The 15,473-nt window shown below is 40.2% G+C and overlaps 1 protein-coding gene and 1 long non-coding RNA gene across 2 annotated transcripts; both read left to right on the top strand.

The window, feature by feature from the left end:
• Positions 1-2,858: 2,858 nt before the first annotated feature.
• Positions 2,859-12,301, top strand: LOC124126873 (multiple epidermal growth factor-like domains protein 6). Its single transcript, XM_048399399.1, has 26 exons — positions 2,859-2,972; positions 3,244-3,375; positions 4,162-4,270; positions 4,791-4,940; positions 5,061-5,210; positions 5,331-5,480; positions 5,601-5,750; positions 6,043-6,192; positions 6,313-6,462; positions 6,755-6,904; positions 7,025-7,174; positions 7,467-7,616; positions 7,737-7,886; positions 8,006-8,155; positions 8,276-8,425; positions 8,719-8,868; positions 8,989-9,138; positions 9,432-9,581; positions 9,702-9,851; positions 10,144-10,293; positions 10,414-10,563; positions 10,857-11,006; positions 11,127-11,276; positions 11,568-11,717; positions 11,839-11,988; positions 12,108-12,301. Exons 1-26 carry the CDS (start codon positions 2,859-2,861, stop codon positions 12,299-12,301), a joined length of 3,849 nt encoding a protein of 1,282 aa, XP_048255356.1.
• A 1,145-nt stretch (positions 12,302-13,446) lies between these two features.
• Positions 13,447-14,046, top strand: LOC125382126. The gene is made up of 3 exons (XR_007222338.1): positions 13,447-13,510; positions 13,632-13,781; positions 13,903-14,046. It is a non-coding gene; the product is annotated as an uncharacterized LOC125382126 (long non-coding RNA).
• The last annotated feature ends 1,427 nt before the right edge of the window (positions 14,047-15,473 follow it).

The raw sequence follows: 15,473 nt of genomic DNA, 5'->3' as shown, positions 1-15,473 counted from the left end.
GATCTTCAGCAACCCTTGTCGCAAGAGTCGGCTGATGCGTCATCGTATCCAAATTGTGTAGATCGATGCTCATGATGTCAATCACAGTCTGGTCCAGACTCGATTATTTTCAAATGTGTAGCTGTAATATTGCTGAGTTAAAAACAGTTTTTTTATAACTCGTGCTCAGCATTATTAACGTCATGTACAACACCAGTTGGTGTCAATGTGTCAATGTCTTCCCCCAGGCCAGTCACCACAGCCTTCACTGTACGTTCGGCTGATTGGCGGCAGATGGACAACAGCGAAAAAATACAGAAGCGTTTCCATGACGTCGACGGAGTACCTGTACAGAGGCACACAGAGAATCTCAGAACTTACAATAATACCCGGAGTCTCAGTTTGTGAAATGGAAGTAGCCTTTGGCAAGTACACAGCATAATACTAAACTTTTGACCCCAGCAGTGAAAACTCAACTGATGCCTATTGTGTAATTCCTATTCTTTGAATGACATTTTATATAACAGCTGCTCAATAAACCGTGTTTGTGTTTATATTCAAGTTGGTATTTCCGCTATCTAAAGTGTGCAGTGAGGCCGTTTTATTGTTTATAGTCATTTTGGGGACATAAATGTGAAGTTTCATTAATGCCAACAAAGGCCACTCGCATTTTTCGCATTTAATTCATGCTCCCGTTAGTTTCAAGATTTACAGTATTTATATAAATTATATATATATATAATTCTATGTTTCATTCAATGAGAATCAGCGGCGCTGATGGTAGCCTTGTTGTAAAAGCGTTCGCCCGTCACGCCGATAGTGAGAAAATTCATGACCATATGTGTATACAGTAAACTTTGCCCATAACCAACACGCTTATAAGGAACTAAAATTAGTGGTCCATTTGAGTTTGTTATAACCGTAGTTAACTGTACTGTATTCAGTATGCAATAATGTTTCAATTACTTCCCTATGCAGCACAAATGAGCCAAAAAGGACCCTTATAAACCTTTTACAAAATGAAAGATACTTTTTCATTCAAAGGTTTTAAGAGCTATTATTGCATTGGACATTGTCATTGGCCCTCCTGGTAGAAATCATATGTCTACAAAACTCTCTCTGATACATATTGGCAATCTTGGAAAGCGGATATTTCAAATTCCAGTTAATGCTCCATATATCGTATTTTTAAAATCGCACATAAACTTGAAACTTATTTAATAAACATTCCTCCCCACTTATCTTTTCAATTGCTATTCCTTAGGACCGCCTGCCAATAGAATCCGGAATATGGAATAAAACTCCGTTGAATGAACGTTAATGCAAGTTGTGTGATCGTATTGGCATTGGAGATGAATTCCACTATATCTTCAAATGTAAATATTTTAATGAACAAAGGGACATGCACATCCCAAAACACTATTCAAAAAGACCAAATATGTTACAACTGCAGCAATTATTTAACTGCCATGAGATAGCTGTTCAAAAGAAACTTTGAAAATTTGTTAACATTATGATGAAAATTGTAAAAGCTCCCGATGAACCTCTGTCCCTCGCAATGTAAAATACTGTTTGTACCTCATATGCCGATGCACTCGGCCTGAGAGAAATAAAGTGCTGTTCTCTCCCGCCCATTATAACATGTACGCTAATCTGGTCAGAATGTATTGGTGACGGTCCGTGCGGTCGGGAGTGTAACTGTCGGGACGGACGGGACTGTCTCAACACAACAACATCCTGTCCCTCGGGTTGTGCTCCAACATATGAAGGCCCTCTGTGTGACAAAGGTAAATGTACCATGCATGCATGCTCTACACCCCGCCAGTGACCCATCTATCGAAAATATCGTTATGTGTTCACAGGTACACAGAATTAGTTTCGGTGAAATATGTTTGTGTGACAATTACAGATCTGCCTTACGACTGTCAGTGGTTTAGGTATGGTAGCTAAAAATGTGAATTGTGACGTTATGTGAAACACTTTGACATAATGATGTCCGCAATGCGTTTTTATAAACTGAGGGCCAAATGAAACTTTAAGTATACAGATGTCGTTTTAATTGTAATTAAGCTGTTGATAAATTTGGTTATGTCTATTTAACCGTCACAGTTTGTATAAAGTAATCTGCGGCTGGCTAATTTTGTGTAAGCATAAACTAGTGCAATGAAGACTTGGATAAGAGATGGATTTGCATGATCCCTACCGTGTTTGAAATGCTATAGATTTGTGCCAGAAAAAAGCAAATTTATTGATTTTCAAAGATAAGATGTTTAAGAAACCCACGCGCTGTTGTGCATTATAGAACATATATATGTATATTATGTTTCTGGGTTTGTCAGCACCATACCCGTGCTCGTGGGTTTCACCAAAGTGGTAAATGTCTGAGACCTGCATCACTTCAGGCTTACCGCCCACATTAAGCTGACACGCCGTGATATAACTGGAATACTGTTAAAAGCGGCGTTAAACCCAACTCACTCATTTTGAGTGCTGACTAAGCAATACCTCTAACTTAGGATAGTTTCACCTGAAAAAAAACATTATAAAATAAACAGAGAGGTATAGTTTCGTTTACTCCTCGGTTTAAATAAAGCGCATGGATATGGCTTCTTTGATGATCGTCCAAATGACAAACATTAGGTGGAGTTTGAACTGCCAATCAGTCAAAGCAGTTGACACGTTAAGAATGTCGCACTTCGTGTTTTTATATTATGCAAGTACATTTTTTCATTGACGTTGGCAGTTGCATGATGATATGTACAGCTACGCAAAGATGAACACTTTAAAATGGCATGGACGGATTCGCATATGTTATTATTATAGGCTGCCGTCTCAGTATTAACACCGATGATTTTCCACAGAGTGTAGGAAGGGTACATATGGAGAAGACTGCAGATATCGGTGTGGAAATGGATGTGAAGGTGGAACCTGTCACCCAACTAATGGCAGATGTAACTGCTCAGTTGGATGGTCTAGACCGATGTGCACCAGACGTAAGTCAATTGATGCTTCTTTCATACGATATTGAGCTGTTGCTTCGATAATGTTGAGAAATCAACCTTCAGAGTAAAGTGATCCTGTCAATACAAGGAAGTGAAAAACCAAATCAGAGGTGGATATATACATACATCTTACACAACTACCGTGTCTTTATTAAAAGAATGAGTTTCTGTTGGTGTGGTACATAAACGTGATAGTTCAAGTGTTGTTAGGCTGAATAATTTGGACTGGTGTGTTACTGAATATTGATTTTACCCTTCACAGATTGTAGAGAGGGTACATACGGACATGGCTGCAGATACGCATGTGGGCGTGGGTGTGATGGTGGAATGTGTCACGCAGCTAATGGTAGATGTAACTGTAAAGCAGGCTGGTCTGGACATAGATGTACCAGAGGTAAATAAAGCGATAAATCTCTCTCCATGTCCAATAGAAATCTCTGCAAAAAGCAGAGTCGATTGTACGATTCCGACTATATCATGAGAATGTGTTTAGGAATCGCCGTCAAATGGTAAGGATACCAGGTGGTTGCGAAAAGGTGAGCGTATCCTGCCCCACCGGTGGCACCCGTCACAAACAAATGCAAAGGCAAGTCAATTGTTCACCAGAAAAGTCAAAATAGGGAATTCACTGATTCGAAATTGGAAAGTTTTTGAAAGTTTTACCTGAGGCCTTGAATGTTGGAACCTTGATCTAACAATTTCGAGCAAGAGTCGTATGACGCTCTTTGAAATCTTGGTAGAAAGAACATGCTCGATTGTATCTCAAAAGTTGTGAAATGTAAACTACAAAGGATGGAGCTGCTGGGATATTGCTCGACATGAAGAGAAAGTTGAATTTTGGAAAGTTGAAGTCATCCCTCTTGTCATACAGTCTTGTGAAGAGTGTTAAAGTCGCTTCATCTGAACTCTATGAAAACTACACGTAACTAGTTTTCCGCTCCTTCTACGAGGGAAGACACACTGTGAGCAGGATACGCTCGTACACATTGTGTCATAGGGGCTATTGGGTAGCCTAGTGGTTAAAGCGTTCACACGTCACGCCGAAGACCTGGGTTTCGATTCCCAACATTGGTACAATGTGTGAAGCCCATTTCTGGTATCCCCCGCGGTGATATATTTTGTAAGGTTGTGGTTGTCGAAGCATTTGAAAAGTGATAACTAGCAAACGTGTCCTTCACAGAGTGCCGGACGGGTACATACGGGCGGGATTGCAGATATCAGTGTAGAGAAGGATGTGAAGGTGGTACATGCCATTCAGCTTCTGGTAAATGTAGCTGCACAGAGGGATGGTATGGACCAACATGTTCGCTATGTAAGTCTCTGAACGTTTTCTTGTCCCTTGAGAAAATACCACTTATTTGATGTATTACTGTTATGTTCAAACGCCTTTCAGAAATACACTATGTAATGTAACAAACTATAAGACTTTGTATTCGTGTAATGTAATGCATACAGCTACTTCCATCTTGGCACATTTGAACTAGAAATGTAGCAACAAGGCTATTTCTTCCATATTAACATGTCATGTCGGTATCTGAAGCAGACCTAATTTATTGTGAACATTTCGCTTATTCTCTGGTGCGAAATTTAGTGATTTTCTGCTGGGAGTATAAAAAAGTGGATGTGTCAAGCATACCTGCCATCGTGTCACTGGGCAGCAGGAATAGGAACAATCAGGACGCGATTTATTTTCTATATTTTGAATAACTGCTGTCGAGATCAGATATTTGCAGAATATATTCAGAACGCATGATATCATATGTTTATGACTATTTGATATCACATTAATACTACACCTATTCCTTCTAGCCTGTCGCCTCGGTACGTATGGAAAAAATTGTCAACTGCGGTGCTCTCCTGGATGTCCCAACCAAACCTGCGATCGAGTCACTGGGTATTGTGATGATTGCCTACATGGATGGGACCATCGGGACTCGAACACATCAAGGTGTGACAAAGGTCAGTCGTGTCTTTACTGCTGGTAAATATCAAATGTTTGTGAGAATATATTTTTTGATAACATTTGATAATTGTATGGTATTGGGACATAGAATGTTTACGACAATTGTTTCATTTAAGCTTGCCTCCCCGGTACGTATGGAAAGAATTGTCAACTGAAGTGTTCTCCTGGGTGTGCCAACCAAACCTGCGATCGAGTCACTGGGTATTGTGATGATTGCCTACATGGATGGGACCATCAGGACTCGAACACATCAAGGTGTGACAAAGGTCAGTCGTGTCTTTACTGCTGGTAAATATCAAATGTTTCTGAGAATATATTTTTTGATAACATTTGATAATTGTATGGTATTGGGACATAGAATGTTTACGACAATTGTTTCATTTAAGCTTGCCTCCCCGGTACGTATGGAAAGAATTGTCAACTGAAGTGCTCTCCTGGGTGTGCCAACCAAACCTGCGATCGAGTCACTGGGAATTGTGATGATTGCCTACATGGATGGGACCATCAGGACCCGAACACATCAAGGTGTGACAAAGGTCAGTCGTGTCTTTACTGCTGGTAAATGTCAAATATTTGTGAGAATATATTTTTTTATAACATTTGATAATTGTATGGTATTGGGACATAGAATGTTTACGACAATTGTTTCATTTAAGCTTGCCTCCCCGGTACGTATGGAAAGAACTGTCAACTGAAGTGTTCTCCTGGGTGTGCCAACCAAACCTGCGATCGAGTCACTGGGTATTGTGATGATTGCCTACATGGATGGGACCATCAGGACTCGAACACATCAAGGTGTGACAAAAGTAAGTCGTGCGTCGAGTCTCTATTTTGATTTCGATTATAATTTTGTTTAGTTGGTTCTTTTTTTGTTTAAGCCAGCAACGTTTAACGACGTCCGGGTACGATGACACCATCCGATCAATTTAGTCACATCCTATGACAAACATAGATTACCGGGACCTGCCTGGCTTCTGAATACCAACGGAGGCGTCGAATGTCAGATCGCTATATCAGAACATTGTACACTATAAATTGTTTTTTGCATTTATTATGCTTTTGTAACCTAATACTGAAATATCGGTTATTTCCTAACAGCATGTGTCCCTGGTACGTATGGAAAGAACTGTCAACTGAAGTGCTCTCCTGGGTGTGCCAACCAAACCTGCGATCGAGTCACTGGGAATTGTGATGATTGCCTACATGGATGGGACCATCAGGACCCGAACACATCAAGGTGTGACAAAGGTCAGTCGTGTCTTTACTGCTGTTAAATGTCAAATATTTGTGAGAATATATTTTTTTATAACATTTGATAATTGTATGGTATTGGGACATAGAATGTTTACGACAATTGTTTCATTTAAGCTTGCCTCCCCGGTACGTATGGAAAGAACTGTCAACTGAAGTGTTCTCCTGGGTGTGCCAACCAAACCTGCGATCGAGTCACTGGGTATTGTGATGATTGCCTACATGGATGGGACCATCAGGACTCGAACACATCAAGGTGTGACAAAAGTAAGTCGTGCGTCGAGTCTCTATTTTGATTTCGATTATAATTTTGTTTAGTTGGTTCTTTTTTTGTTTAAGCCAGCAACGTTTAACGACGTCCGGGTACGATGACACCATCCGATCAATTTAGTCACATCCTATGACAAACATAGATTACCGGGACCTTCCTGGCTTCTGAATACCAACGGAGGCGTCGAATGTCAGATCGCTATATCAGAACATTGTACACTATAAATTGTTGTTTGCATTTATTATGCTTTTGTAACCTAATACTGAAATATCGGTTATTTCCTAACAGCATGTGTCCCTGGTACGTATGGAAAGAACTGTCAACTGAAGTGCTCTCCTGGGTGTGCCAACCAAACCTGCGATCGAGTCACTGGGAATTGTGATGATTGCCTACATGGATGGGACCATCAGGACCCGAACACATCAAGGTGTGACAAAGGTCAGTCGTGTCTTTACTGCTGGTAAATGTCAAATATTTGTGAGAATATATTTTTTTATAACATTTGATAATTGTATGATATTGGGACAGAGAATGTTTACGACAATTGTTTCATTTAAGCTTGCCTCCCCGGTACGTATGGAAAGAATTGTCAACTGAAGTGTTCTCCTGGGTGTGCCAACCAAACCTGCGATCGAGTCACTGGGTATTGTGATGATTGCCTACATGGATGGGACCATCAGGACTCGAACACATCAAGGTGTGACAAAAGTAAGTCGTGCGTCGAGTCTCTATTTTGATTTCGATTATAATTTTGTTTAGTTGGTTCTTTTTTTGTTTAAGCCAGCAACGTTTAACGACGTCCGGGTACGGTGACACCATCCGATCAATTTAGTCACATCCTATGACAAACATAGATTACCGGGACCTGCCTGGCTTCTGAATACCAACGGAGGCGTCGAATGTCAGATCGCTATATCAGAACATTGTACACTATAAATTGTTGTTTGCATTTATTATGCTTTTGTAACCTAATACTGAAATATCGGTTATTTCCTAACAGCATGTGTCCCTGGTACGTATGGAAAGAATTGTCAACTGAAGTGCTCTCCTGGGTGTGCCAACCAAACCTGCGATCGAGTCACTGGGAATTGTGATGATTGCCTACATGGATGGGACCATCAGGACCCGAACACATCAAGGTGTGACAAAGGTCAGTCGTGTCTTTACTGCTGGTAAATGTCAAATATTTGTGAGAATATATTTTTTTATAACATTTGATAATTGTATGGTATTGGGACATAGAATGTTTACGACAATTGTTTCATTTAAGCTTGCCTCCCCGGTACGTATGGAAAGAATTGTCAACTGAAGTGCTCTCCTGGGTGTGCCAACCAAACCTGCGATCGAGTCACTGGGAATTGTGATGATTGCCTACATGGATGGGACCATCAGGACCCGAACACATCAAGGTGTGACAAAGGTCAGTCGTGTCTTTACTGCTGTTAAATGTCAAATATTTGTGAAAATTTATTTTTGATAACATTTGATAATTGTATGATATTGAGACATAGAATGTATACGACAATTGTTTCATTTAAGCTTGCCTCCCCGGTACGTATGGAAAGAATTGTCAACTGAAGTGTTCTCCTGGGTGTGCCAACCAAACCTGCGATCGAGTCACTGGGAATTGTGATGATTGCCTACATGGATGGGACCATCAGGACCCGAACACATCGAGGTGTGACAAAGGTCAGTCGTGTCTTTTCTGCTGGTAAATGTCAAATATTTGTGAGAATATATTTTTTTATAACATTTGATAATTGTATGGTATTGGGACATAGAATGTTTACGACAATTGTTTCATTTAAGCTTGCCTCCCCGGTACGTATGGAAAGAATTGTCAACTGAAGTGTTCTCCTGGGTGTGCCAACCAAACCTGCGATCGAGTCACTGGGTATTGTGATGATTGCCTACATGGATGGGACCATCAGGACTCGAACACATCAAGGTGTGACAAAAGTAAGTCGTGCGTCGAGTCTCTTTTTTGATTTCGATTATAATTTTGTTTAGTTGGTATCTTTTTTTGTTTAAGCCAGCAACGTTTAACGACGTCCGGGTACGATGACACCATCCGATCAATTTAGTCACATCATATGACAAACATAGATTACCGGGACCTGCCTGGCTTCTGAATACCAACGGAGGCGTCGAATGTCAGATCGCTATATCAGAACATTGTACACTATAAATTGTTTTTTGCATTTATTATGCTTTTGTAACCTAATACTGAAATATCGGTTATTTCCTAACAGCATGTGTCCCTGGTACGTATGGAAAGAACTGTCAACTGAAGTGCTCTCCTGGGTGTGCCAACCAAACCTGCGATCGAGTCACTGGGAATTGTGATGATTGCCTACATGGATGGGACCATCAGGACCCGAACACATCAAGGTGTGACAAAGGTCAGTCGTGTCTTTACTGCTGGTAAATGTCAAATATTTGTGAGAATATATTTTTTTATAACATTTGATAATTGTATGGTATTGGGACATAGAATGTATACGACAATTGTTTCATTTAAGCTTGCCTCCCCGGTACGTATGGAAAGAATTGTCAACTGAAGTGTTCTCCTGGGTGTGCCAACCAAACCTGCGATCGAGTCACTGGGTATTGTGATGATTGCCTACATGGATGGGACCATCAGGACTCGAACACATCAAGGTGTGACAAAAGTAAGTCGTGCGTCGAGTCTCTATTTTGATTTCGATTATAATTTTGTTTAGTTGGTTCTTTTTTTTGTTTAAGCCAGCAACGTTTAACGACGTCCGGGTACGATGACACCATCCGATCAATTTAGTCACATCCTATGACAAACATAGATTACCGGGACCTGCCTGGCTTCTGAATACCAACGGAGGCGTCGAATGTCAGATCGCTATATCAGAACATTGTACACTATAAATTGTTGTTTGCATTTATTATGCTTTTGTAACCTAATACTGAAATATCGGTTATTTCCTAACAGCATGTGTCCCTGGTACGTATGGAAAGAACTGTCAACTGAAGTGCTCTCCTGGGTGTGCCAACCAAACCTGCGATCGAGTCACTGGGAATTGTGATGATTGCCTACATGGATGGGACCATCAGGACCCGAACACATCAAGGTGTGACAAAGGTCAGTCGTGTCTTTACTGCTGTTAAATGTCAAATATTTGTGAGAATATATTTTTTTATAACATTTGATAATTGTATGGTATTGGGACATAGAATGTTTACGACAATTGTTTCATTTAAGCTTGCCTCCCCGGTACGTATGGAAAGAATTGTCAACTGAAGTGTTCTCCTGGGTGTGCCAACCAAACCTGCGATCGAGTCACTGGGTATTGTGATGATTGCCTACATGGATGGGACCATCAGGACTCGAACACATCAAGGTGTGACAAAAGTAAGTCGTGCGTCGAGTCTCTATTTTGATTTCGATTATAATTTTGTTTAGTTGGTTCTTTTTTTGTTTAAGCCAGCAACGTTTAACGACGTCCGGGTACGATGACACCATCCGATCAATTTAGTCACATCCTATGACAAACATAGATTACCGGGACCTTCCTGGCTTCTGAATACCAACGGAGGCGTCGAATGTCAGATCGCTATATCAGAACATTGTACACTATAAATTGTTTTTTGCATTTATTATGCTTTTGTAACCTAATACTGAAATATCGGTTATTTCCTAACAGCATGTGTCCCTGGTACGTATGGAAAGAATTGTCAACTGAAGTGCTCTCCTGGGTGTGCCAACCAAACCTGCGATCGAGTCACTGGGAATTGTGATGATTGCCTACATGGATGGGACCATCAGGACCCGAACACATCAAGGTGTGACAAAGGTCAGTCGTGTCTTTACTGCTGGTAAATGTCAAATATTTGTGAGAATATATTTTTTTATAACATTTGATAATTGTATGGTATTGGGACATAGAATGTTTACGACAATTGTTTCATTTAAGCTTGCCTCCCCGGTACGTATGGAAAGAATTGTCAACTGAAGTGTTCTCCTGGGTGTGCCAACCAAACCTGCGATCGAGTCACTGGGTATTGTGATGATTGCCTACATGGATGGGACCATCAGGACTCGAACACATCAAGGTGTGACAAAAGTAAGTCGTGCGTCGAGTCTCTTTTTTGATTTCGATTATAATTTTGTTTAGTTGGTATCTTTTTTTGTTTAAGCCAGCAACGTTTAACGACGTCCGGGTACGGTGACACCATCCGATCAATTTAGTCACATCCTATGACAAACATAGATTACCGGGACCTGCCTGGCTTCTGAATACCAACGGAGGCGTCGAATGTCAGATCGCTATATCAGAACATTGTACACTATAAATTGTTGTTTGCATTTATTATGCTTTTGTTACCTAATACTGAAATATCGGTTATTTCCTAACAGCATGTGTCCCTGGTACGTATGGAAAGAACTGTCAACTGAAGTGCTCTCCTGGGTGTGCCAACCAAACCTGCGATCGAGTCACTGGGAATTGTGATGATTGCCTACATGGATGGGACCATCAGGACCCGAACACATCAAGGTGTGACAAAGGTCAGTCGTGTCTTTACTGCTGGTAAATGTCAAATATTTGTGAGAATATATTTTTTTATAACATTTGATAATTGTATGGTATTGGGACATAGAATGTTTACGACAATTGTTTCATTTAAGCTTGCCTCCCCGGTACGTATGGAAAGAATTGTCAACTGAAGTGTTCTCCTGGGTGTGCCAACCAAACCTGCGATCGAGTCACTGGGTATTGTGATGATTGCCTACATGGATGGGACCATCAGGACTCGAACACATCAAGGTGTGACAAAAGTAAGTCGTGCGTCGAGTCTCTATTTTGATTTCGATTATAATTTTGTTTAGTTGGTTCTTTTTTGTTTAAGCCAGCAACGTTTCACGACGTCCGGGTACGATGACACCATCCGATCAATTTAGTCACATCCTATGACAAACATAGATTACCGGGACCTGCCTGGCTTCTGAATACCAACGGAGGCGTCGAATGTCAGATCGCTATATCAGAACATTGTACACTATAAATTGTTGTTTGCATTTATTATGCTTTTGTAACCTAATACTGAAATATCGGTTATTTCCTAACAGCATGTGTCCCTGGTACGTATGGAAAGAACTGTCAACTGAAGTGCTCTCCTGGGTGTGCCAACCAAACCTGCGATCGAGTCACTGGGTATTGTGATGATTGCCTACATGGATGGGACCATCAGGACCCGAACACATCAAGGTGTGACAAAGGTCAGTCGTGTTCTTTACTGCTGTTAAATGTCAAATATTTGTGAGAATATATTTTTTTATAACATTTGATAATTGTATGGTATTGGGACATAGAATGTATACGACAATTGTTTCATTTAAGCTTGCCTCCCCGGTACGTATGGAAAGAATTGTCAACTGAAGTGTTCTCCTGGGTGTGCCAACCAAACCTGCGATCGAGTCACTGGGTATTGTGATGATTGCCTACATGGATGGGACCATCAGGACTCGAATACATCAAGGTGTGACAAAGGTCAGTCGTGTCTATCCTACTGTTAAATATCAAATATTTGTGAGAATATATTTTTGATAACATTTGCTAATTGTATGGTATTGGGACATAGAATGTATACGACAATGTGTTCCTTGTAGCTTGTCTCCCTGGTACGTATGGAAAGAACTGTCAACTGAAGTGCTCTCCTGGGTGTGCCAACCAAACCTGCGATCGAGTCACTGGGTATTGTGATGATTGCCTACATGGATGGGACCATCAGGACTCGAACACATCAAGGTGTGACAAAGGTCAGTCGTGTTCTTTACTGCTGGTTAATGTCAAATATTTGTGAGAATTTATTTTTGATAACATTTGATAATTGTATGATATTGAGACATAGAATGTTTACGACAATTGTTTCATTTAAGCTTGCCTCCCTGGTACGTATGGAAAGAATTGTCAACTGAAGTGTTCTCCTGGGTGTGCCAACCAAACCTGCGATCGAGTCACTGGGTATTGTGATGATTGCCTACATGGATGGGACCATCAGGACTCGAACACATCAAGGTGTGACAAAGGTCAGTCGTGTCTTTACTGCTGGTAAATGTCAAATATTTGTGAGAATTTATTTTTGATAACATTTGATAATTGTATGATATTGAGACATAGAATGTATACGACAATTGTTTCATTTAAGCTTGCCTCCCCGGTACGTATGGAAAGAACTGTCAACTGAAGTGCTCTCCTGGGTGTACCAACCAAACCTGTGATCGAGTCACTGGGAATTGTGATGATTGCCTACATGGATGGGACCATCAGGACTCGAACACATCAAGGTGTGACAAAGGTCAGTCGTGTCTTTACTGCTGTTAAATATCAAATATTTGTGAGAATATGTTTTTTGATAACATTTGATAATTGTAATATATTTGGACATAGAATGTAAACGATAATGTGTTCCTTGTAGCTTGTCTCCCTGGTACGTATGGAAAGAACTGTCAACTGAAGTGCTCTTCTGGGTGTGCCAACCAAACCTGCGATCGAGTCACTGGGTACTGTGATGATTGCCTACATGGATGGGACCATCAGGACTCGAACACATCAAGGTGTGACAAAAGTAAGTCGTGCGTCGAGTCTCTATTTTGATTTCGATTATAATTTTGTTTAGTTGGTTCTTTTTTTTTAAAGCCAGCAACGTTTAACGACGTCCGGGTACGATGACACAATCCGATCAATTTAGTCACATCCTATGACAAACATAGATTACCGGGACCTGCCTGGCTTCTGAACACCAACGGAGGCGTCGAATGTCAGATCGCTATATCAGAACATTGTACACTATCAATTGTTTTTGTATGTATTATGCTATTGTAACCTAATACTGAAATATCGGTTATTTACTAACAGCATGTGTCGCTGGTACGTATGGAAAGAATTGTCAACTGAAGTGCTCTTCTGGGTGTGCCAACCAAACCTGCGATCGAGTCAGTCACTGGGTATTGTGATGATTGCCTACATGGATGGGACCATCAGGACTCGAACACATCAAGGTGTGACAAAGGTCAGTCGTGTCTGTCCTACTGTTAAATATCAAATATTTGTGAGAATATATTTTTTTGATAACATTTGATAATTGTATGGTATTTGGACATAGAATGTATACGACAATATGTTCCTTGTAGCTTGTCTTCCTGGTACGTATGGAAAGAACTGTCAACTGAAGTGTTCTCCTGGGTGTGCCAACCAAACCTGCGATCGAGTCACTGGGTATTGTGATGATTGCCTACATGGATGGGACCATCAGGACTCGAACACATCAAGGTGTGACAAAGGTCAGTCGTGTCTTTACTGCTGGTAAATGTCAAATATTTGTGAGAATATATTTTTTTGATAACATTTGATAATTGTATGGTATTGGGACATAGAATGTTTACGACAATTGTTTCATTTAAGCTTGCCTCCCCGGTACGTATGGAAAGAACTGTCAACTACAGTGTTCTCCTGGATGTGCCAACCAAACCTGCGATCGAGTCACTGGGTATTGTGATGATTGCCTACATGGATGGGACCATCAGGACTCGAACACATCAAGGTGTGACAAAGGTCAGTCGTTTCTTTCCTGCTGTTAACTATCAAATCTTTGTAGAATATCTCGTGGATATTCCATGTAACTCGTGAAATATCATGCTTCTCTCATCTCGTGACGGGGGAAAGAGAATATTTTCACGAATATTTATGATACACTTTTTGTGTAGGTGCCTAGCGGAAAATAAAATGATTTAATTACAAATGTTCAACCTCAAAACGTAAATTCTCCCTAGATAACATGCAGGGACGTTTCACCATCCCTGCAATTGGGACTGAAAATGTAGTTTAATCTTTTCAAAATCTGAAACCATTTAAACCAAAATAACAAAAAAATATGTTTGTTTTCAATAAAAGTCTTTAAGATACATTGGGATATGATTATATACAAAATCAACTTCAACAAAAAATCTATAAGACTGTTGTTGGAAGCGAATGAATACATGCTGGTCAAGTAACAAAATGGGACTTGTGAAACCAACATTCTCGGTTGATGAGTTAAATGTGATGTGTACAGTTTATAACGAAACATTTTCAAGAAAATAACAAACAGTAGGAACCGACATCAACTCCATTAATGACAATCTGTTATTATTTTGCCTCGTACATGTGGAACTAACATAAATAGAAAGCTAAATATCCTCTGTTTTCTAGAAAAAGACACTTACGATTAAGGGGGGAGCATTTGCGGTGAGCATATTTGTGAGAATATGTTTTTTTGGATAACATTTGATAATTGTATGCTTTTGTGACCTAGAATATATACGATAATTATTTCCTTTTAGCTTGTCTCCCGGGTACGTTTGGAAAAAACTGTCAACTACAGTGCTCTCCTGGGTGTCCCAACCAAACCTGCGATCGAGTCACTGGGAATTGTGATGATTGCCTACATGGATGGGACCATCAGGACACGAACACATCAAGGTGTGACAAAGGTAAGTTATATAAGGGTGTTAATGTAAAACATAATGTTGATAACATTTAGATGAAATGTTCATGGACGATGTACAGTTCGTGTACACGCTGACCATCCAGTGAAATCATGGGAAATAGCCTATATACATTTATGTATGAGAACTAACCTCAGATTCTTTTTCCTGCTTCTTTGAGTAAATTAATGTGCACAATTGTTTGATTAGTATACAGTTTGGTCGGGTATGGTTAAGAATAATCTTGTATTTCTAATTTGTAACCTAACTATATCTTTTGCCTTTTCTTCACATCGACCATCTTCATCATATCGCATTTTTTCTTCATTCACTTTATTTACAAACCGTTTCTCTACTTGCGACATTGTCAGCTATGTTATGAAACTGATTGTCGCATTAAAGATTGTTAATATGCACTCAATAACTTTTGGCAGCCTTTTGGGGGTGAAAATATACTCGAGCGGCGGTTGCTTACTCTTACGTCCGCGCCTTAAGTTTATAAGGCACGAC

Source organism: Haliotis rufescens, unplaced genomic scaffold, assembly GCF_023055435.1.
Source record: "Haliotis rufescens isolate VD_foot unplaced genomic scaffold, xgHalRufe1.0.p SCAF_2, whole genome shotgun sequence".
NCBI lineage: Eukaryota > Metazoa > Mollusca > Gastropoda > Lepetellida > Haliotidae > Haliotis > Haliotis rufescens.
Note: the sequence above shows the minus strand (reverse complement) of the source record. Positions and strands in the feature narration are given on the sequence as shown.